Raw genomic sequence first — 22,292 nt, forward strand, 5'->3', positions numbered from 1 at the left:
CCAGTGAAGTGAGAGGCGGCCAAAAGTAGGATTGCAGGCAGAAATTTCAACAATATTAATTTTAAAATGCTCTCAATAAAACATGTATTGCACATGTTTTATTAGATAAAACTTAGATAAGTAGTAAGGTGGGTTACTTCATGTTTCAAAATGGCTCCTGACTGCTTTCTTTTATTCTACAACATCACAGCCTTTCCCTTTCCCTTTTGAGAAGATGGAAGTGTATCTGTCAACTGCTTTCAGGGAGATAATGACGTTGGAAAATAAAGTAACCCAAGGACTTGTTAGAGAACTGTGAAAGGCTTTGACGCTTGGGTAAATCAGCCACATCTTAAGCGAGCATGAACTTTCTCTTTGAGCCACAGCACAGTACACAAACACAAGGGAAAGAGAACCTAGACCCCAATTATTTGGCCTACGTTCTTTGAAAGAAATCCAAATTTGGTGTCCCAATTATGGAAGGAACTGTATTCAGTGCTGGTGGTGCCCTTGCGAGAAGAATGCTACAAAAACTAAGCTTCACGGCACAATGAAGCTGCTCTGCTGGACTGTCACATCTACAAAAGAAGCCAACCTCTTAGTGAGAGAGGAACAGAACATTTGGAGAACAATTATGTACGGTCTGTTGGCATGATGTGGATTTAAGCCTTTGGTTTTGTCTTTAATTTGGCTTCCGTTTTACATGTAGTACTCTCCTTTATGCGTAGATTTGAAATCTTAAGCTTACGGAACAAAAGTTCTAGAAATTTTGCAGGATAGATATTGGGGATGACTGAGAACATGGTTGTCCATTTCTCCTGGGCAGAAAGGCTGGAGTCACAGGGCCATCCCACCCATTAGGTGGGGTGAAGCAGCTGCCTCAGGTGGCAGAAACGCAAGAGGCAGCGCCCCCGCAGGCATCCTGCCCCAGTGCCACCACCGAAGCAAACCAGGTGAGGGAGGCTTTGGCAGCCGTGTAGAGTTCTGCCACCCAGAAATGCGGCGGGCGGTGATTTGAGGTTTGCAAAGCTAATCTTTCTGTTAAGCTCTTGGATTTCGTAATGCTTTTGCCACGATACCTGTAGCCTTAAAGTCTAGAAATGACTGCATAGGTTGCGATAGGATTAAGGCAGTTGATAACATACATACATTTTTTTCTCCCACTCATTTGAGAGCTTTCTGTGTTTGTATATTGATGCTCAGCTGAGACTGTTGTAAATCAGAGGTGGGGAACTGCCTGGCCAAATCCCTGAGTCCACTCTCCTCCCTAGGCCAGCTGTGACAGGTGGGCTGGTGTCATGTGACGGACACCTGTGAAAGTTCAGTCAAGGCTTTGGAGTCCAGCCCTTTATCTTATTCTGCTTCCAGACTGCTCCACAACTGCAGTGCAGAGTCATATTTCAGTTTTCTTAAAGTTGTATATTTTCCCCAGTGCTACTCCTGTTGAGCTGCATTATTATATCCAGAATAGTGTCATGCAGCTAAGATTACAGACTGAAGAAGGGAATTCAAATGCACCCAATTGGTATATGACACAAGAAACTCATTCAGTTTTTGTTTTATTTCTTACAGTGTTCTTACAATATTTCTTTTTATGTTGTGAACCACCCTGTGATCTTTGAAGGGCAGTATACAAATTTAATTAATTAATTAATAATACAATCTGATGTGTTGCCAATTTGGTTTTCCTAATAACTGCTACTTGTGAAATTGTGAGGGGAGTGGTCCTACGGCTGTGGATCTCAAGCATTTTTCAGAGGCCTTATTTTATTTTATTTTATATACCATCCTATACCTGCAGGCCTCAGGGTGGTTTACAAGATAAAATTACAATAGAAAAACACAAAGCGCATAATCAAAATAAAAACAAAATAAAAATATAAACAAAATAAAAATATAAACAAAATATAATCAGGAAGAGCCTCCCCCGCAACACACATAGTTAAAAACAATTTTAAACAATTTTAAAAACACAATTAAAAAGCAGTTTAAAAGAATGTGAACAGTACTCTCTGCTGGGTAGCAGCAGTCCTTGTGAAGCCTGCCTGGCGCCGTCCTGGGCATGGCGGAGAGGTCGGAGCAGGACCCTCAGACTCTCAGCAGGTCTTCCTTCCTTGCTGGGCAAGGAAGTCCGTAGTCTGTCAGGCCCTAGGACTTAAAATATTCTTATCTCTCTTCTGGACCCAGTAGTCAGGGAAATTAGACTCCTTTTATTCCTAGTGACATTTTTGTCCCCAACAAAGACAATTTGGGACTGTAAGACACTGTCCAAGACTTTTTGTCTTTCAGTCTGCCTGCCTCACCCCATCAGCATAAAACAGCGGAGACTTATTAGAAGTCTTACTTATTGCTTCTGTCCTCTTGACATTTTGTTAATGCTGCTGTGCTTTGTCAGTCCCAAAAAAGGGTTTGAACGACATTTTAGAAACTTGTCCTTCCATAAGAATGGTTTGCATATGTACTTAACAAAGGAATAATTTTGTATATCACTTAATTTCTCAAAAGTATGAGCATGCTGAAACTTGATATCTAGTATGGGCCAGTATTTTTGCTTCCAGTGGAGACCCCACTTAGTAGCTTCTTTTGTGATTTTTTGGTGCCCCCTAGCGGGGAAATTACGCAGATCAATGCTATTTGAAGTTAAAAGGAGTAATTGCACAAGTGCCTGAGAAGGAAACTAATTATATGTGGGACTGCTGTTTGCCAACACAAAGTTCTTGTTTCTGTGCCAGGCAACGGTACCTTTCTATGTTCTGTCGCCATCTTCTTTCCTCAAATGATTTAGCTCCAATTACAGCTTCTATGTTTCAGTTTCCTTTAGGGTTGCCATACTTCTGGGAATTCCCTGACGTGTCCTCTTTTGTGGGTCCTACATGCCTGTCCGGGGGGGGGGGGGATTTTACATTTGAAAGCAAATGTCCTGGATTTTGGTTTTTTTTTTTAATGTGGGTGGGTGGCTCTGGTTGGTTCAGGCTCTGGCTCTGGCATGGGCAGCTTGGGCTCGGCAGTGGGGCTATTGGGTCGACTGCCCTAAAAAAGCTTGCCGCTTCCACTTCCTGGCTATAATAATTCATGCAGCTTTCATCGTAAATTGATAATAATGCTACCTCTGGATCTTCAGTCAGCTTTAACCCAGTGATTTCTGTTCTTTCCTTAAACACCCTTTGCCCCCAAAATTGTACATATTTACACCCCCACCACATGTGAACATAATTCCCTGTTTCCTGGCATCCCCTCCAACATAACACCGAATATTCCTTGTCTATTTGATTTAATCTGACTGGTGTCAGACCATCTCCAAATTAATTTATAATAATTTTCTTTTATTGACTGGACCTAATGGTCAGGGGTCCCTTTACCTTTTTATTCTTATAGACAACGTTTTCAACGTACGTTTCTCCCATATTTCCCCCCCAGCTTTGACTATCTATTTGCCCTGATGTCTCCTTTTCCCACAACTCTTTTAATTGATCTTCTTGATCCTCCATTTCTAGTAATATTTAATAAATTTCACTGGTTTCCCCTTTTATAACTTTATTTTCTTTTTTATCTCCCCTTTTATATTTTTTCCCCAAATTTTGTATATTCTTAGCTGTTCTTGTTTCCCCTTAACCACTTCTTTGCCCATTGCTCCCACATGGTATACAGTTATACCATGTTATTTTACTTCCTATTAAAGCATCTCTTATTTGTTCTTTGCTTCTCATTTTCTCTACTCAATCCTTTATTTAAGTATTTTCTTCTCTTTCGCTTCTTTTTCAATTTCCTTTTTAAAATTTACTTGGAAGTCTTCTATCATCACCACCAGGGTTAGTGGGGAATTTGCTGGTATCAATTTTCCTTTATATTTCACCCATATCTCAATAATATTTTTTAATAAAGGATTTTCAGTATTCTGCCACTATTTTCTATTTGGTTTGATAAACATATATATTCACTAACTTCTCCTTCATTTCCTGTGTACCACTCTCTAACCATTCTAACTCTCCTTGTTCTGTTATCCCGTGTATGGCATATCATAACTGATTTGCTATATAATATGACTTTATGTTAGGGAGCCCCAGGCCACCTAATACTAATTCCCCTCATCACTGCTTGTATCCCATATTATTGCTTGAGTACTTTGCCTCTTCTTATTGATCTCCCATACATCTAATAATTCTTTCCCTATCTTATTTACTGTTTGACTATTATTGAAGATCCTCGTGTCTAACCTCCATCTTCTGGCTTCCTTGTAATCTTTCTTTATTTTTAATACCATATTAACCAATGTGTGGTCGGTTACCTTTATTATTCCAATTTCTGTATTCGTTATTTTAGAACACTAAGATTTTTGAAACAAAGATATAATCGATCCTTGAGTAGGTCTTATGCACTGGTGAGAAGAACAAAAATTTATTCTCTCCTCCCCTCATCACTCTCCAAACATCTTTCATATCTTTCCTTTTCATAATTTTAGCTAATCCTGTAATGTTATTACATCTTTCCCCTGGGGTGGGATTTGACTTATCCAGTCATTTATCTAATACCATATTGAAATCTCCTGCCATAATCATATAACCCTTCTGAATACCCTCCATTTCCTTAAACACTTTATACAAAAAATTCCACCTGATTTTCATTGGGAGCATAAATATTAATTATAGTGTATTCTTCCCCCGTCATTGTTCCCTGAATTATAATGTATCTTCCCTCAGGATCTTTCTTCATCTTTAATATACTAAACCCGCATCTCTTTGAAATTATAGTTGCTATCCCTCTTGATTTTGAAGTACCATATGCTTTTTCATAATTATTTATACCTCTCAGTCTGAGTTCATTAACCGCCTCTTTCGTCTGATGCGTTTCCTGTAAATATATTATAACTTCTTTATCTTTATTCAGTAATGTTTCTGTCCTCCTTTTCATAATCGACCCCAGCCCTCTCATGTTGAAGGTTGAAATCCTTATTTCATTATCAATGAGATAAATGTACTTCTTAATTTCTGGTCTCGTGTCTTATGAGACTTATATAACCCATTACCCATCCCATTCAATCCCTTCCCCCATCCCTCCCATCCCTCCCATACCCATACATTCCATTTTGTCTTCCCCCCTATTTTCCTGAGGTATTTCACTTCTCCCATTGTCCTACCTAATTGGGGGGGGGGGGAGAAGCTCCTCTGATCACGGAGCCACAGCAGAACTTCTTCTCCCATTATATTTGTTATGTCTTCACTCTGATATAATTTCGTTCAGCCTTTACTTTCAGTCCTCAATAGTCATTTTTTGTCTCCTGCCACCCCCAGTTCCATGAAAACAGGATGCTGGACTAAATGGACCACTGGCCGTTTGCTTCTGTGTAGAGGATGTTTCTGAAAAGGGCCCCTTATAGACAGCCAAACCGGCAGTATTAGTATGGCGCTCACAAGGATGTTCACTGCTTAATATTACAGGAGATGCTGTCACAACAACATTTCTGAAGTAGGAGGGGAAACAGGAGTTTGTTCTAAAACACGGCTGTGCTGCCATTTCAAAGGGAGAGGGTCATCTGTGACGGCATTTATGTTTTGAGAGTGCTTGACTTGGATTGACTTTAGACACCAGTAACTCACTCAACTAACACGGGAATGGCTCATGTATACCATTAATAGCCAACCTTCTCAGGTCCCCCAGCAAAGCAGGTTCCACCTTAAATATATTGCATATGCCTGTCCTCCTTCTCCTTATATTTAGTGGCATGATAAGGCCATACCTTGTTCTTCTCTTTCCAGGATGACTAGATGGAAAGCCGGGGGCAGGGGGTTCCTATGGAAGGCGGCATTCCCATAAGCAGCTTTTATCAACCCTGTGCAATGCGCTCCACTTGTCAGAGTCCACTCTCTCACTCAATTGTTAAAGGTAGCCCAGCTTCCTTTCTCTGCTATCTGAACATTGTGTTTTCCATCTCTCTCTTCCTGTTAAAATAAACCTCCCTCAAAAACACTGGTGGCACCACTGACCCCATTTGTGGGCCTCGACCCATCAGTTCAAGATAAGTTATGCAAACAGTTGATTCCCCAACAGATCAATTAACTACAGAACTGTGGGATCTGTATGGAAGTTCACAGGTCCCTTGGCTATCAGATTGCTTGTTCATTGACTAAAATAGTTTGAATTCATATATAGGCATGGAAGTGACCTTGCAAATCATCATGTATGTGTTTTTAAGAGCTCCTGCAAATTGGGAATGAGACTGAGGAAGGATGCTTTGAGACAGGGCTAGACAACATAGTGCCCGTCAGATATTTTGTACCACAACTCCTGTCATCTCTGACCATGCTAGCTAGGTCTGATGGGAGTTGTAATCCAAAACCTCTGGAGGACATCATGTTGGCTACCTCTGCCTTCTGAACCCCAAGAGCAGGACCCAGTTTCTTCTGTTCCTCTTCATCTTACATGCCCCACCCCATTTCAGTGTGATTTTGATTTGCTTTTCTTGCTCATCCTTCCACTTTTACAGCAACACTTTCTGCAGCAAAACAGGCAGCACTTCAGTGAGATAAATAGGGCAAGGAGTACAACAGCCAGGAGGAAGGCAATGACGTCAAGAGAGTGATACTGGATCCAGTTGAGGTCATGTGCTGCCGGCCTCAAGTGGGGAGCCCCCTTGTGCTTCATCACAAACTCCACCCAATGCACCGCAAGGTCAAGAGGTTCAATGGGCCTGTCCAGGTGGAGAGCTGAGAGACGCTGGATGTTCTCTTTATACCTAAAAGAAAAGAACCTCTTTAGGAAATAAATATTACAGGGAAATAAAACACACAGCATAGAAGCAGATTTCCAAAGCATTTGAAATCCAAGTGGGGTTGATACTGTTCTGAGAGACTGGGGACATGGGATGCAAACCCCTCCCCTGTTCCTATGGGTGCAGATGCACACACTTCGGGATACTCTGTATACAGCTTATACAGGGTGACTGAGGCCAGAGTTCTGATGCTTTTAGTAGCTGAACCCTAATTTTTCTCTGGTGGATCTTTCACATAGCTATCTGTCTCCTATGTGACAGCTGCTGCTAATCACAGGTCCTTGGAGATAAAAATGGAGAATGATGCAGTGTCCAGGAACTTCTGTGGGGCAACTGATGATACTGGTGACCACCAGCAGGTGGCAGTTGGAGGAGGGATGATCTCAGTCAGTGTCTCTTAAACACAGAATGTGGCCTGTTGAAGGAAGCAGGAGCTGGTAGGTAGTCAAGAACAGGGCCACTCCCCAATGTGGAGGGAGATGCCCCCTGCCTTCACTGCTGCTTCCTGACAGTTCCTCCAAGGCCGTCCTTTTCCATTCCCTTCAGTTGCCCCTCAGTGACTGCGTAAACTGGAAATAAAGGTAAAGGTAAAGGTACCCCTGCCCATACAGGCCAGTCTTGACAGACTCTAGGGTTGTGCGCTCATCTCACTCTAGAGGCTGGGAGCCAGCGCTGTCCGCAGACACTTCCGGGTCATGTGGCCAGCGTGACAAAGCTGCTCTGGCGAACCGGCACCAGAGCAGCATACGGAAACGCTGTTTACCTTCCTGCTATAAAGCGGTCCCTATTTATCTACTTGCAGTTAAGGGTGCTTTCGAACTGCTAGGTGGGCAGGAGCTGGGACCGAATGACGGGAGTGCACCCCGCCGCGGGGATTCGAACCGCCGACCATGCGATCGGCAAGTCCTAGGCGCTGAGGTTTTACCCACAGCGTCACCCGCGTCCCCGTAAACTGGAAATAGGATGGTATGAATCAGCAGAGGGTATAATAACAAACGACAGATTTGCTGGCTACCCTTGGGAGAAACAGCATTGCCAAGGAGCAGAGATGGAATATTGTGCAGGACAGCGGTTTGTAACGGATGTGGAATGCTTTCCAGATCAACCTGTCTGTGAAGGAACCCCTGGAAACTCCTGCGCATTCTGGAGGATTTTGGAGAATACTCCAGGGCACTTGGCTCACCTGGAGCACTGGCGCGGCTTCTTGGCCCTCCCCCCTTCCCCCACTTATTGTCCCCTTGGGGGAGCTAGCACTACGCATCAGAAGATACTCCAAACTCTCTTGCAGCTGCTCATTGTAGGGAAAGCTTTCTTTTACGGAACGTTGCCATTACTTAACTTTTTTTTGATAATGCTCTGATTAGCTTCTGGGAATGCCACGGTCTGAGAGAATACATTTTTAAAACCACTACTGTAGAAGACCCAGATAAAGAATCAAAGCAGTAAAAACAGAGGGGTTGTTAAGAAGAGACTTTCTTCTTCACCTGTCACCAGCAGCTGTGTAGCAACCCCTGCTGATTTCAGTGACAAGCAGTGACTCTGCCCCCTTGCAGGGCCCGAATCACCAAGCAACTGCTGTGCTGCCCTGAAGCTCCCATCCCACCAGGAAGTCCACCCCCAGCAGACCCCTGTGGCACCCTACAACCCCCCCCCACACATCCGGTGCAGAACGCTCCCCCCGCCCCTGCCTGGCTACACTCCTGGTCACCAGACATTAATTTATTTCCTCTGAATAACCAACAACTGCCAGTGAGAAAGACAACAATGCACTGAAGAAAAGAAGAAAGAAATTTTCCATGGTATATTTCCATGGTATACTTCCTTGCATATTCTGATTTTAAATGTACTTTGGGCCAACCCTAAAATGAGTTTTGTACCACTCATTACTCACTTTTTATCATAAATAACAGCCTTCAGTGCATCAGATAAATCCTTGGAAGTCATGTCAACTACATTCAGAGTCACTCCTGCTCCTCGCGATTCCACCCGCTTTGCATTGTCCATCTGATCTCCAAAAAGCGGCATCAGCACCATTGGTACTGCATTGCAGATTCCCTCATAGACCCCATGGGAGCCAGCATGAGTGATAAAGGCTCTGGCTTTTGGATGAGCTGTTGAGGAAAGAGCAGGAGGCGGAGAAATACCAACAGGTTTATCATTCTGCTAATGACAACGTATCTAGGCCAAGTTTTAAAATTGCATTTTTATGGAAGCAGCCAATTGAAGTTCAAATTAAACAGCCATATGATTAAGCGGATCTCCTTGGAAAGTTATGTACCGTCTAGCAAAATGTCTTTCAGAAGGATGGTACAGAACTGTGGGAGGAGAGAAGTGGCCCCCTTCTAGGCCATCTAGGCCAGGGGTGGGGACCCTCTGTCAGCCAAAGGGTCACCTTCCTTCATGGACAGCCTTCTAGGACTCCAGACCAGTGGTGGGTCCTGCCACTCTCCACCCAGGCGAGGAAGAGGTCCTATCACAGTTCAAGGGCCCAGTCCAGGCAGGTAGGGTGCAGAGTAGGGCCAGTGAAGGATGTGGCCTAGGGGGCATGGCCTGTGTTGAGTCCTGAAGGCCAGATAAAGAGGCTTGGCTTCTCCATCCCTGATCCCTCAATTCAATACAAAGGGTGGAGACCCTTTGGTCTGAGAGCCAGATTTGACCCACCAGATTTGGCCCGTGAGGCTGTTTTCTTCAAACCACACCCACCTGCCCCATATTTGACACCACATGTAATGTTAGATGTGAGACACGTAGAGATGCAGAACTGAACATCAAGTGATGGGCAGGGAGTCCTGTCCTCTTTGGACCAAGCATGCACCTGTAGAAAGCAGGATATCAGCTGCCTCCAGTATCCTGTCTAGTTTGGTGCTAAATTCCATTAAAGCCAATGGTACTTTGGTCAGTTATTGTTTTCCACAGAACTGAGTGCAATTTTCACTCCAGCAAGTGGTTATGGGTAAGGATGAGCAAATCAGTCAGTTTTGGTTTCTCCCAGTTTCTCATCTTACCAGTCTTATGTTCAGTTCTCCATACTTCTATGCCAGTTTGCAATTATTATTAGTCATCATGAAAACTCAACAGTTTTAGTGTGAATTTCTCCTAATATAATAGGTTATTTTTACTACTTTCAGCATTTTTATGCATGCCTCACCATAATATATAAATTTTGTACATTACCTGCATTGCGTAATACAGAGCCGTGTGAATTTTGAAGGACAGCTGTGATTCAGTTCACAGATTGTTTTGGATAGTGCGAATGAAGTAAGCTTGCCTTTAAATGGGAACTGAATGAAATTTCCCCCTCACCCCTATTTCATGGCTCACATTTTGGCATCTGTGCCCACTGTCCTTTCAACCACTTCCTTGGTTTTTTATGCACACTATGAGCATAAAGCGCTAGGCAGGGTTTTCTTTTCCTAGCCCAGCTTTTGCAGCTATGAGTGTACATGACCAAGAGCAATGTGGGAGCATGTCCATCCAACATCACATTACTTTACACTTTGCTAAACAGTGTTTAGATACACTCTCTCATGGTATTGCTAAGAGGCTAATGGCATTGAAGCAGCATTAAGGGCTGGTTATAGACAACAACGTAATTCCTGCCCCAGACATACCAAGCAGATCATTTTGTGGTAGCCACTTCACAAGCTTTGTGTTCTTTGCAAGATTGGGGGGTGTTTCTCCTGTATATCTCCACAGCACCTTCACGAGGAAGGAAACACATAGATTAGGAAATGTATCTTTTCACTTCAAACACTTACAAAAACTTCAAATTGCACTTGAACAAGCACTCTCTCATATCTCTTACGTAGGGTGCAATGCCTCTTCAAAGAGCCCCATTGGTTGGAAAGGTGGGATATCGGTTAACAACAAATAAATAAGGTACTGCCTGTATATAAAAGAATGAAAGTGCACTTGTATATAAATTATCAGCTTACCTAAGGTGCTGGAGGGGATGTTCAGAAATTGGGTCATACAGCCACCTATGGCGCGGTTGTGTTAGAGTGCAAGAATTTTCAGCAACAGCATTCAGAGAAATGGATCAGATCTTAAGCTGCCACATTATCCTAACATCTCAATTAGCCCTTTTATTTTTACGCTTATATTTGAGGGTAATCAAAACTTGCACAATTTGCACAAAGTTCTGATAGTACAGCTGCTTATTGCCGCTAGAATGACCATCACAGTTTTTGGGGGAAATAGATGGGGCCAATCTTTCTGTGTGATATGGCCCTGCTAGAAAAACTAACTAGTAAGCTGAGAGTCCTTAGGGGCCAAAGAAAGAAGGAAGATTTAGAATTTGTTCAGTTTGACTTCATTTCAGTTGTAAGCAAAGAGAAACATGGCCAAGGACGCCCTCAGCCTAGAAATGAATATGGCTCAGTGACTCAGGGCATTTGAATACTTTAATCACTTTCTCTTGGTATAACAGGGTCTACGTTTTGTAACTTTCTCTTGTTTAACCATTATGTCTGTGCTATAAATAGCTCCAGTCACTACCTCCCACACATTCACTTACCTGTAGTTTATTTATTTTGGTTTTATTTTATGTCCGTTTTTGTCTAACAGTGATCTATGATTTTATAAAGAATTTATATATTTTCATCAGATCCTGTTTGGTAACACTGTATTTTGTAGAATTTTGTAAACCATTTCTTTCCTTTTCTTTTGAAACTTAACAAAAAATTATTTTAAAAATAAATAAATAATAATCCAGGCCCTGACAGAGCCTATTTTTATATTACCACGGCAACATGGTTTCTTCCACACCACCGTGATGCCCTCCAGTTGTTCTGAACTACAGTTCCCATCTTCCCTGACCACTGGCCAGGCTGGCTGGGGCAGATGGGAGCTGTAGTCAAAGGCATCTGGAAGGCGCCAGGTTTAGGAAGTCTGAGAAAGGGCAACAGGATGGAGGCCGCTAAAGCAGCTATTTCTTACTTCCAAGAAGGATGAGGCAAGTTTGGGAAATCCATTTATTATTGACTCCTTTCACTTCTTAGCAGTGAAGGAGCTGTATTCTCAGAGGAATGAGGAAAGAAGTCTCATGTTATGGTAGCAAAAAAATACAGAGGAGGCAAAATTTCACCAGTTTCTGGACTGGTAATTGATTAGCTGACATGGCTATACTACAATCTATCATTACTAAAACTTTTTTCCAATAGATGTCTCTAGCCTCTGGATTTGAGGTGGTGTGCATGGATAATCTTTTAGCCCACCCTCCCCAACTTAAATGGGACGCGGGTGCCACTGTGGTCTAAACCACAGAACCTAGGGCTTGCCAATCAGAAGGCCAGCGGTTCAAATCCCTGCGACAGGGTGAGCTCCCGTTGCTCTGTCCCTGCTCCTGCCAACCTAGCAGTTCGAAAGCACATCAAAGTGCAAGTAAATAAATAGGTACTGCTCCGTCGGGAAGGTAAATGGCGTTTCCGTGCGCTGCTCTGGTTCGCCAGAAGTGGCTTAGTCATGCTGGCCACATGACCCGGAAGCCGTCTGCGGACAAACACCGACTCCGTCGGCCTATAGAGTGAGATGAGTGCGCAACCCCAGAGTCGTCCGTTACTGGACCTAACGGTCAGGGGTACCTTTACCTTTTATCCCAACTTAAAGTCCATATGATCTGAAATTTACTTGCAGAATGTTGGTTATGAAGATCAGCAGGGTTTTCTGCATTGTTCCACTTGCGGTTGCTGTACAATTAGGGGAACCCGCCGAGGGTTCAGCTCTGGCAGCTTTATCTGGAATGCAGCCAAACGTGACAACTGTCAAGGAACTATTCATATCTTGATCCCCTGTTGTCTTATTGCAGCAATATCAGCTGTAGCTTTTGAGGAGGGTCTGAGCCAGCAGCTGGCATCTAAATTACCATGGCAATATTTCTAAAGAGCTGTATGTGAACAGCTTCCCAGTTCATGCTGTGTCAAGCTGCAAGATTGCTGGTTGGACTGAGGCAAAGGGTTGTGTGTCAACTTCAGCTTCGGAGCCACTTTTCAAGCAGACAGCAACACATGCAAAATGAACCAAAATATTTAACATCCTACGTGAATAGAGGTTACCATTTTTCCTTCTTACCGTCTGAGGTATTGTTCCCAACGCTTCAGCAATCTCCATAGCTTTATTCATTGGAATTTCAGAAACCATTGAACCCAAGGAAAACACCACAATGCCATGTTCGCCAGAACTGTTCACCATGGCTTCAAATTCCTAGGCAAAACAAACAAAGAAACTTTTGGTCAGAATTCTGCGTCACGTGGGAATATTTTCATCTCTCCCAAAAAGCTAAAAGAAAAAGTAACCTTTGCTGGGTAAGTGTGTGTGTGTGTGTGTGTGTGTGTGTGTGTGTGTAAACATTAGACTAACTCTAGGACCAGATCTGTTGGGGGGGGGCAGTGTCGGATCCAGAACAAATCCTTCTGTGTAGGCCCTCCTGTTGCCCCCGTCTCTCCTCTGCCCCTCCCCAGCAGGGACTCTTCCTCTCCCCTCCACTTACTTTTGCTGTTGTTCTTTTGCACTACTGTAATAGTGGCAGCCTCTCCTCCTCCTCCTCCTCCTCCTCCTCCTCCTCCTCTCTCCCCTGCCCTGGCTTACATTTTTCTTTTGCTCCTGAGAAGAATTGTCCTAGACCAGCCTAATGGTCCACCTGCCCTCATATTCAGTCTTAGACCAAGGCAAATCTACAAAAATGTAGTATAAACCCTGACAACTGGGAAACACTGGCCTGCCAGCGCTCCAGTTGGAGAACAGCCTTGACCAAAGGTGTCATGGGCTTTGAAGACACTCGAACTCAGGATGCAAGGGTGAAACGTCCTAAGAGGAAGGCATGCTGGGCAAATCCACACCATGATCAGCTCCCACCCGGAAACCAATGTCCCCACTGTGGAAGGATGTGTGGATCCAGAATTGGCCTCCACAGTCACTTACGGACTCATTGTTAAAACCGTGTTCATGGAAGACAATCTTACTCGGCTACGAGTGATCGCCAAAGAAGAAGGTGGATATTGAATTTCAGGAATCTCTATAACAACATATCATATTCGTTCATTCATTTAGGATATTTCTAAATTGCTCTTCATCCCAGAAGTCATCACAGAGCAGGTTACAACAGAAAACACAAATGCAATAAGTACAGCAACCAATAAAAATAATAAATAATAATCATACACAATAAAGTTTTCCACATCAGCAAAGCAAGTTAGCAGGGTGACATAAATATAATATAAGGCGGTTCACTAAGCTCTGCTAAGGTATTAGGCATTAGGATTTATAAGCCCAGGGCCTCTGTGCATATTATTTTAAATCTGCTGCTTGGTAATTGCATTGTGCCTCTTGATTCCAATATTAAGTCTCCCTTCCAAGTACTAACCAGGCCTAACCCTGCTTAGCTTCCGAGACAAGACAAGATCGGGCGTGTTCAAGGTAGGATGGCCGCAGACATTCTGATATTATGTCAAAAGGGAGATGGCACCATGCTATTAACTTTTCCAATCTACTGAAATATCGCAATCCTAATCCCTTTCTCATCCTCCATTTTTAAACTGAAGTTTTGAACCGTCTCAGTAAGGGGGAGTGGAGAGGTGGATTCCGACCTGAGTTAGTGGATTTTCCTTTGCACAGTTTATACCCCCAATGAAGACCATGTTGGGCATGATAGGCCTGGGATATTCAAAAACAAAGTCATAACGCAGAAGCCAAATTGATGCTTGACTATAAAGGTCTGCTACTGTCATATCGTGGTGCAGGAATTCCTTGCTCAGTGTTCCATAGGGTGAATAAAGAAAATAGCATATCATGAATTCCAGCGAGCCGATTAAAAAATTCTTCACTCTCTGTTTAAAGTTCATGTGATCTGTATTGCCCGAGAAAAATTTTGGGACATAAGAATGTGGGTTTGGACACTGCGTTGCCGCAAAGTCTAAGCCACATGGAATTCCCCGCAAGTAGTAAATAGAAGGAAGGGATAAATACTCAGCCAAGATCTGCCCACATGGAAACACTGGATCCATAACTACAATGTTGAATTTGGTTTCTTTAAGGTAAGAAATCAGCTCTTTGTTGTATAAAAGCTGCTTGCAATTATTATATAGAAGCATTGTAATATTTCTTATTCTTGAAAATGTCCCAGTCATTCTTTCCAGGAAAGGCTGACGTGCAAAAATCCTGTGACCAAGCTTTTGGAATTCTGCCTTCAAGTATTCCTTTGAGTAGGGCACGGCAAATGTTTTCAATGTATAATGTACAGATGACTTTATCCATAAGTTCGTCTCAGGAGCAACGACAACTACTTGGTGTCCTCTCTGCTGAAGATGTTCCATAACTGGATGGATACTGAGCCAGTGACTGCCATCATGGGGTATTACCAACACCTTTCCTCCATCCGTAAGGCTCCAGAAAAAGAGAGTAAGCAAAACACAAATGCCTTGACGCATAGAAATCTTCTTGCTGGTTGCATTGTGGCATAATTCCAACCCAAAATGAAATGAATGTAAAAAAACCATTGCGAACGGCACAGGAAACAAAGCCTCTTGTGAGCCCGATCTTCTTCTGCAAATATTTATTTTCTGTGACACATTATAAAGGCAGTGTGGAATGTCTAAATCTTGGTCAAAGGTCGGTTTTGCAAACCAACCTGGATTGGGTGATAAGGAGTCTGCAGGCTAGCCTGTTGCATAAGCATCTCTACTACCACTTCTGTACTCAGGCAGTGACTTCCATCCTGTGGCATCACCAACAGCTTCCCACTTCCAGCACAACGCCACAAACAGAACCAAAAGGCAAGGCCAGCAGCAGCTGGATGAGACCTTCATCCTTCCTATCATGGAATCAAGGAGCCCTGAACTCGCTATACGCTTTGTGTGCCTAATGTATGAAAGCAGAGGTTGCAGAATAAAACACTGGTGCAGCCCACAGGATCACAGATTCTATGCATCAAGTAAATGTTTAATTTGTTGCCACTGCTGAACCTCTTGTCAGGACAAATAGCCCATACAGTGGTACCTCGGGTTAAGTACTTAATTCGTTCCGGAGGTGCGTTCTTAACCTGAAACTGTTCTTAACCTGAAGCACCACTTTAGCTAATGGGGCCTCTATTGAAGCACTATTTCTGGGTTAGCGGAGTCTGTAACCTGAAGCATATGTAACCTGAAGCGTATGTAACCCAAGGTACTACTGTATATCCAATTATAAGAGCAATGTCAACTGAGTTGATGTTTTAAACGGCTCAGGACGACAGTACCTCAAGGACTGTCTATCTCAGTATGAACCGACTCAGATCCTGCAACCATCCTCTGAGGCCCTTCTTCGTGTGCCTCCTCCACGAGAGACCAGGAGGGTGGCAACATGAGAACGGGCCTTTTCTGTAGTGGCTCCCTGTTTGTGGAATGTCAACTGGTGCCTTCATTATACATTTTTAGGTGCCAGGCAAAAACATTCTTTATCAACGAGGACTTTGGCTAATTAACAGTCTACGTCCTTTTAAATGTGTTTGTGGAAGCAGGATTATTGGTTTGTTTGGGTTTTGTTCTTGTTTTGTTATGTGTTTTGTGGTATTATTCTGTATTTTTATGCTGTGAAGCCCCATGAAGTCTGAAGGGTGGTATACACATTGAATAAATAAAATAAAATAACCCCCCCCCCCAAAACCTTTAGCCAGCAAATAAAATTATTATTTTTTTAAAATCAAATACTCAAACTAAAAAAATACTAAGAATAAGCAGTACAATGCAGGGATCACTTGGGAAATACTCAAACAAAGGACTGCTCCACACAGGAGTTTACTGTCAATTTGCTGTTAGTCATATGTGTTAGTAGAGTTTTTTTGCATTTGACATCTGTTATAAGAAAATGCCTATATCCAAATATATCATTTCGTTGTTTACGTTCTATCTGTCTTATAGTAGTTTCTATGTTAGTTATTTCCAAAGTGTGTCTCTACTTGAGACTGTAATGTGAAGCTTTGTTTCTGTATCAATATGATATACTGTATGTATCTTCCTGATCTTACAAAGTGACAAGGGATGCGGGTGGCGCTGTGGTCTAAACCACTGAGCCTCTTGGGCTTGCCGATCAGAAGGTCGGCGGTTCGAATCCTTGTGATGGGGTGAGCTCCCGTTGCTCTGTCCCAGCTTCTGCCAACCTAGCAGGTCGGAAGCACACCAGTGCAAGTAGATAAATAGGTACCACTGTGGTGAGAAGGTAAACAGTGTTTCCGTGTGCTCTGGTTTCCGTCACGGTGTTCTGTTGTGCCAGAGGCGGTTTAGTCCTGCTGGGCACATGATCCGGAAAAGCTGTCTGTGGACAAACAATGGTTCCCTTGGCCTGAAAGCGAGATGAGCGCCGCAACCCCATAGTTGCCTTTGACTGGACTTAACCATCCGGGGTCCTTTACCTTTTTACATGGTGACAGTACAGGCTCCTAAACAGCACCACAGCACACCTACAGGGTCTACAAAGACAACATTCCAATTAACAAGTTTACTGCTTTGAATGAATAGGTCATTCATAAACTGATACAGGAAACTCATAAAACATTCAAGCTCCTTTCATACATATGTCAAACACATTGTCACAAGCAGAGAAAAATGCCCAATTTCCTGGTAACCATTATTCCGCAAATCAATAGTTGGAACATGTCCAGACAAATAAAGGGCTTCTCCACATGTCCGTTTACTGTGCATTTGCTCTTAGTTATGTGAGCAAGGTTTTTCAATGTGTACACATCATCCTTAACAAAATGGCAGCCCCAAATTCCTACATGTTTAATCCAGATTTTCCCAATCCATGGATGATCCACTGAGGAAAAATGGTCCAGTACAAAAATGTAGTCACTGTTGACAGGGAAGCTTCTTTGGTGGAATCTGCACACATATAAAAACCATTCAGAAAATGCTTTTTGAAAAGTATTTTTTAAAAAATACATTGAATTTTCCACAAGGCTCACTATTGCCATCTAGTGTGGCATTGTATATTGTACATAAAACACACTTAAAACATTTTATTTGCAGCCGTATAGCTGAGTCTTTGGTGCACTTTATTTTTTGGGGAAAGTAGTTTGCATGTACCCCTCTGGGCAGGAGGGGCTTTTACTTTCATACCCCTTACCTGTATATGCGGCTCAGCTGAATACAAACTAGCCATTTCGTTTCCAGTGACCAAAATGCTGCTGCACACTGAAGGCACAACAAAAACACACCTGAAGGCTCTAACTACTGTAACAATATTCAACAACAACAACAACAAGAGCACGGACGTCTTGTGCAGGCCTGCCCTGGCACCGGAAGCCAGTGTTAATTCTGTTTAAAAATATACACCATGTCTCTGAAAAAAAGAAAAGAAAAACACCCCACAAGCCTCTATTTTGCCCATCATCAATTGGCTTGAGCTGGTATTTATCTGCCCCCCCCCAGTTTAGCCATCTGTCCCCATCCCCCCTTGCAGCCACCACAAATCAAGAGCTCTGTGACTTTGCTGCTGCCACTCTCTGTTCCACCTCCATTCCGCTGAGCAGCAGCACTGCCACTGCTGGGAGGGCACTTCTCTCCCCCCCCCCCCCACAACACAACACACACTGCAAAATAAAAAAAATCCTTCCAGTAGCGCCTTAGAGGCCAACTAAGTTTGTTATTCGCATTCTGAACCAGGTAACTACAACATCACTAATTTCAAAAGTTATAGCAACCAGTTAGTAGACATGTTTGTTGAAAAAAGTTGGATTTTCAGATTGTCAATTTGATGTAATTGTTTAAGCTGGTCCTCTCTGTGATTTTTTTAAAAAATTGCTTTGATTTAAACCAGTCCCCTCTGCATTCAGGTCGGCAGTTCAAGTTTGTGAATAGCTATGTGAGAAGGAAGCAATCCTCCCCATCAAAAATATCCACCTATAAGCAATTGTCCTGAAGCAAAATATTTGGTTGATGAGTTCAAACTCCCTGACCCCTCCCCACCCAGTGAGCATAATTAGAGTGCAGTATGGAGAAAAACTGGCCTCGGGACATGTAGTGCTCCTGAATAAAATTGTGTTTAAAAGGCAAATGTACCTGTGAATGTGAAGACCCCGGAGATCAGAGAGAGCTGAATTAAGGCATTCAGGAGTAAAGGTGGCCGATCTTCTTCCTTTGCAGGAATGGCAAAAGCTGAACTATGACATCTATACCCTGCGGCAAATGCGAAGGGAAGTGAGAAACAGGTGGAAATGCATTTTGGAAGATTTGGGTAAGTCAGTTAAGCTCAGGCTATTTTCTTACAGTTAATATAGAAACAGTATGTATATGCGAGGAAGGGAAACATAATAAACACGCAAAAAGAAAAACAAAGATATATGCACTCAATTTTGCGTGATAGTGAGATATTTAAAACAAAACAAAACCCCCATTACTTAATACTGTGCCTCATTTCATTTTACCACTGGGTTTCCCGTGTGTCTGCAAGATGAAGGCTACCTTTTGATCCTTTGCAAAGATATTTGCAGTAACCTGCATTTGCTAAAACGAGACTTAAAATCCTGCCCTAGGTTTTCTGAAGGAAGCAGATACCCTGTTATCAGTGACCAAACGAAGCATTGTCAGTGACTCTCAGAACATGAGCAAAGCCCGGGAGATCCTCCTGAAGCTGTCTGAGGAGACAGCTATTTTCCCAACAAGCTGGGAGCTTTCAGAGAGATACCTCTTTGTGGTGGTAAGTCTTGCCTTCTCTCTCTCCTGTGATTACTTTTTCATACGCTTTCATGGAACTGCTCAGTGTGATTTGGAATGTATATTGGATGATGACCTAGTAGTGCCTGTCTAGCTGCATACAGTCCTGTTCAGGATCGGTCCCATGACTAGGAATGACCTATTCAGCACAAGATTCTACATCACTGCAAGCTTGCATTAATATAGAAATATAGCAACTTTTGTGCCAAGAGCCACAGATGGCATATTGGCAGTTGTCTCTGGCACTGAATCAAGAGTTAGTTTCATGTGGCTGCTTTATAGACAGTTCCTTCCAAAGAAATCTGCCCCAGAGTGTGAGCCGAGAAGACAGTTGCTAGTACCCCAGACATGCAGATAGACTGTTTTACATCTGGCTCATGAAGCTGCCTTTTCAGGACACTTGGGGCTTAAGCATACATTGGGAAAGGTTGCTAGAGAATTTTACTGGCCTGATGTGTTTCGAGATGTTATATATCAGGTCTTGTGATGTATACCAATGAGTGGGACCTGACGGAGATCATAAGCGTTTCCTGTTGCAGCCCAGTGAGATTATTGGGGAACCAATAAAACTGGAATAGATATTATTGGCCCAATGCCACAAGCCACAAAATTGGCAAGAAGTATAACTAAACTGTTATTGATTATTGTACTTGTTTTTGTGAAATGATTCCATTATCACAAATTAGTGCCCCTTTTGTGGCAAGAGCTTTATTAAGTGTTTTTTTGTCGCTGGGGCTTACCACAAACTGTCGCCAGTGGAGCTTTCATGTCCTGGTTAATGCAGCCTATTTTTGAAATTACTAAAATTGAACATAGGACAAGCCCGGCTTATTGTCATTTGATCAATGGCTTAGAGTTGAAAGGCTGAATAAATCTATAGGGCACATGTTGCTGAAATAGTTCATGGAAAAGAATGGGACCAACACCTTATGTTTTTGATGTGCGCGTATCCTGATTCAGTGCTCCTCAAACTAGTATATGGGAAGTCTCTGCGCAAACCATTAAGCTTGTTAAAACAACAATGGGAGGGAGTGTTGCAAACAAGTCCTTTGTCTGTTTAAGATTATATGCAGAAGCTACGAACTACCTTGAGTGATGTTTGGAAAACTTCCCAAGAGAGTCTTAAAGTTGCCCAGCAGGGGCAAAAACGTCACTATGATAGAAATTCTACCTGGAGGTAAAGGGTTGAGTTTGCATGGAGTTCAGCCGCTTTTTCTCTTGTGCAGGATCGTCTCATTGCCCTTGATGCTGCTGATGAATTCTTTCGAATCGCCAGTGCAACCTATCCAAAGAGTGAAAGATGTACTGTGAAAGAGGAAGTCAATCTGATTGCGGTCCAGTTCAGTTCTTCTCTGTCATAACACTGATCACCTTTGGATGGACTTTTGATTTTGAAGGGATTGGCCAGAGTAACGTGACTTCTTCCTTCAGGAAACTAGTATATCTCAGAAGTGCAGGATAAATCCAGGATGATGTACCTGTTGTATAGTGTGATGCAATACAGACTCACCTTGACTCAGGAGAAAGTCTGTGATTGGAGTCTGCTATAAGCTTTGGTGCTAGATTAGATGCTGGCGGTAGTCTTAGAGCTGCAGTGAGTATAAAAAGTGCAGTGACAGAAACCTCCTGTACTGCTTCCGATGTAATGTTTTTCTCTTTGACAGCTTGGTACAATTGGTACAGTTATTTCCCATAACTGACTATTTTCCTGTGTTCCTGTTTAAGTGGGATTTTAACAGGGTGGAAAGTTAACTCCTTTTAAAACTGCCATTTCATCAAGTTCCTTCTCTCTTGAGAATACACCATGTATCGTGCCAGCAAAACTCCTCATATCCATCTATGCAATTAGAGATTCTCTGCCTGGTAGATGTGGGTGACGTATTCATCAACAATGGCAGAATGTTGTGAGAACCATCAAAAACCACACTGCAAATTACTTCCTAGCAGCAAAAGAGTCTTACTCTGTGTCTTAATTAGCATTTTTAGAAGTGAAGAAATCAAATCCTGCTATTCTGAGCTGGTTTTGCCTCAAGATTCAAAAATCTACAATGGCTGTTACTGAGCTTTCCTCATCATAGCACGAATCCATTGTTCCACTGTGAAAGATTATTGTGTAAGCATCTTTTTAAAGATGTTGTATTGAAAACATCTGCAAGCCTTCCTTTTGTCCTAGATCCTTATGCAGTAGCTATTGATTCCAGCTGCCTCCTTTGTTCCAGCTGATATTTTTATCACATACTGAACTTGGACATTACGGTGTCCTGCGGTTTTGCTCGAAATGGAACATTTAGTAATTGAGGGGCACTTTTTTTTTTTTGGCACTTGCATCTATTTTTCACCAACCTGTTGGAACAAATGTGTTTATTGAAATCTATATTGTGTTACAAAAGCTAATGATACAAAATGTTTTAATATAGCCCAAATAGTATCTTGCTGTTTTGGTCTGGTAATGAGCAATGGTTTTAAACTACGGATGTGGTGATGGTTCATTGTCACTACTACTTTTTTAAAGCAAAAAGCTGGTGCTCTCACCAGATGGTATTTGGTTTTTGTGGTTGCAACATACCTAACAAAATGGCAAGAGGTATTTTAAGTGTTTGTACCAGTGATGTTAAAACAGTTATATGAAATGTGTGCTTTGTCACTTCCTGGGGGGGGGGATGTATTGATTCTATACTTTCATACCTTAATTTAATAAATAAAAAGTCCCTATGTGATTCTTCCCTATTTTGAAGTATGTTTTGTCTTTGTAAAGCAGATTAATGAATGCTAGACATATTGAGGTTCCAACCATTTTTCTAAGGCAATTTAGAAATTGTAGAAATCAAAAAACTATCTGGTCCTTGCAGATTAAAGGTAAAGGT

The 22,292-nt window shown here is 42.5% G+C and overlaps 2 protein-coding genes across 2 annotated transcripts in view; one reads left to right on the plus strand and one right to left on the minus strand.

Moving 5' to 3' along the window:
* Window positions 1–22,155, plus strand: part of MREG (melanoregulin) — a 37,239-nt gene extending 15,084 nt beyond the window's left edge. The window contains exons 3-5 of the mRNA XM_028704594.2: window positions 18,859–18,949; window positions 19,248–19,411; window positions 20,655–22,155. Coding sequence (XP_028560427.2) covers window positions 18,859–18,949; window positions 19,248–19,411; window positions 20,655–20,789 — 390 coding nt within the window. The 3' untranslated portion in view covers window positions 20,790–22,155. The remainder of the gene's footprint in view (window positions 1–18,858; window positions 18,950–19,247; window positions 19,412–20,654) is intronic.
* Window positions 5,673–15,275, minus strand: LOC144324874 (UDP-glucuronosyltransferase 1A1-like). The gene is made up of 5 exons (XM_077919262.1): window positions 14,329–15,275; window positions 12,815–12,946; window positions 10,357–10,444; window positions 8,637–8,856; window positions 5,673–6,709 (listed from the first exon to the last, which is right to left on the minus strand). Exons 1-5 carry the CDS (start codon window positions 15,235–15,237, stop codon window positions 6,412–6,414), a joined length of 1,647 nt encoding a protein of 548 aa, XP_077775388.1. The 5' UTR covers window positions 15,238–15,275; the 3' UTR covers window positions 5,673–6,411.
* Window positions 22,156–22,292: the final 137 nt, after the last annotated feature.

The sequence above is a fragment of the Podarcis muralis genome, chromosome 1 (genome assembly GCF_964188315.1).
Source record: "Podarcis muralis chromosome 1, rPodMur119.hap1.1, whole genome shotgun sequence".
Lineage (NCBI taxonomy): Eukaryota > Metazoa > Chordata > Lepidosauria > Squamata > Lacertidae > Podarcis > Podarcis muralis.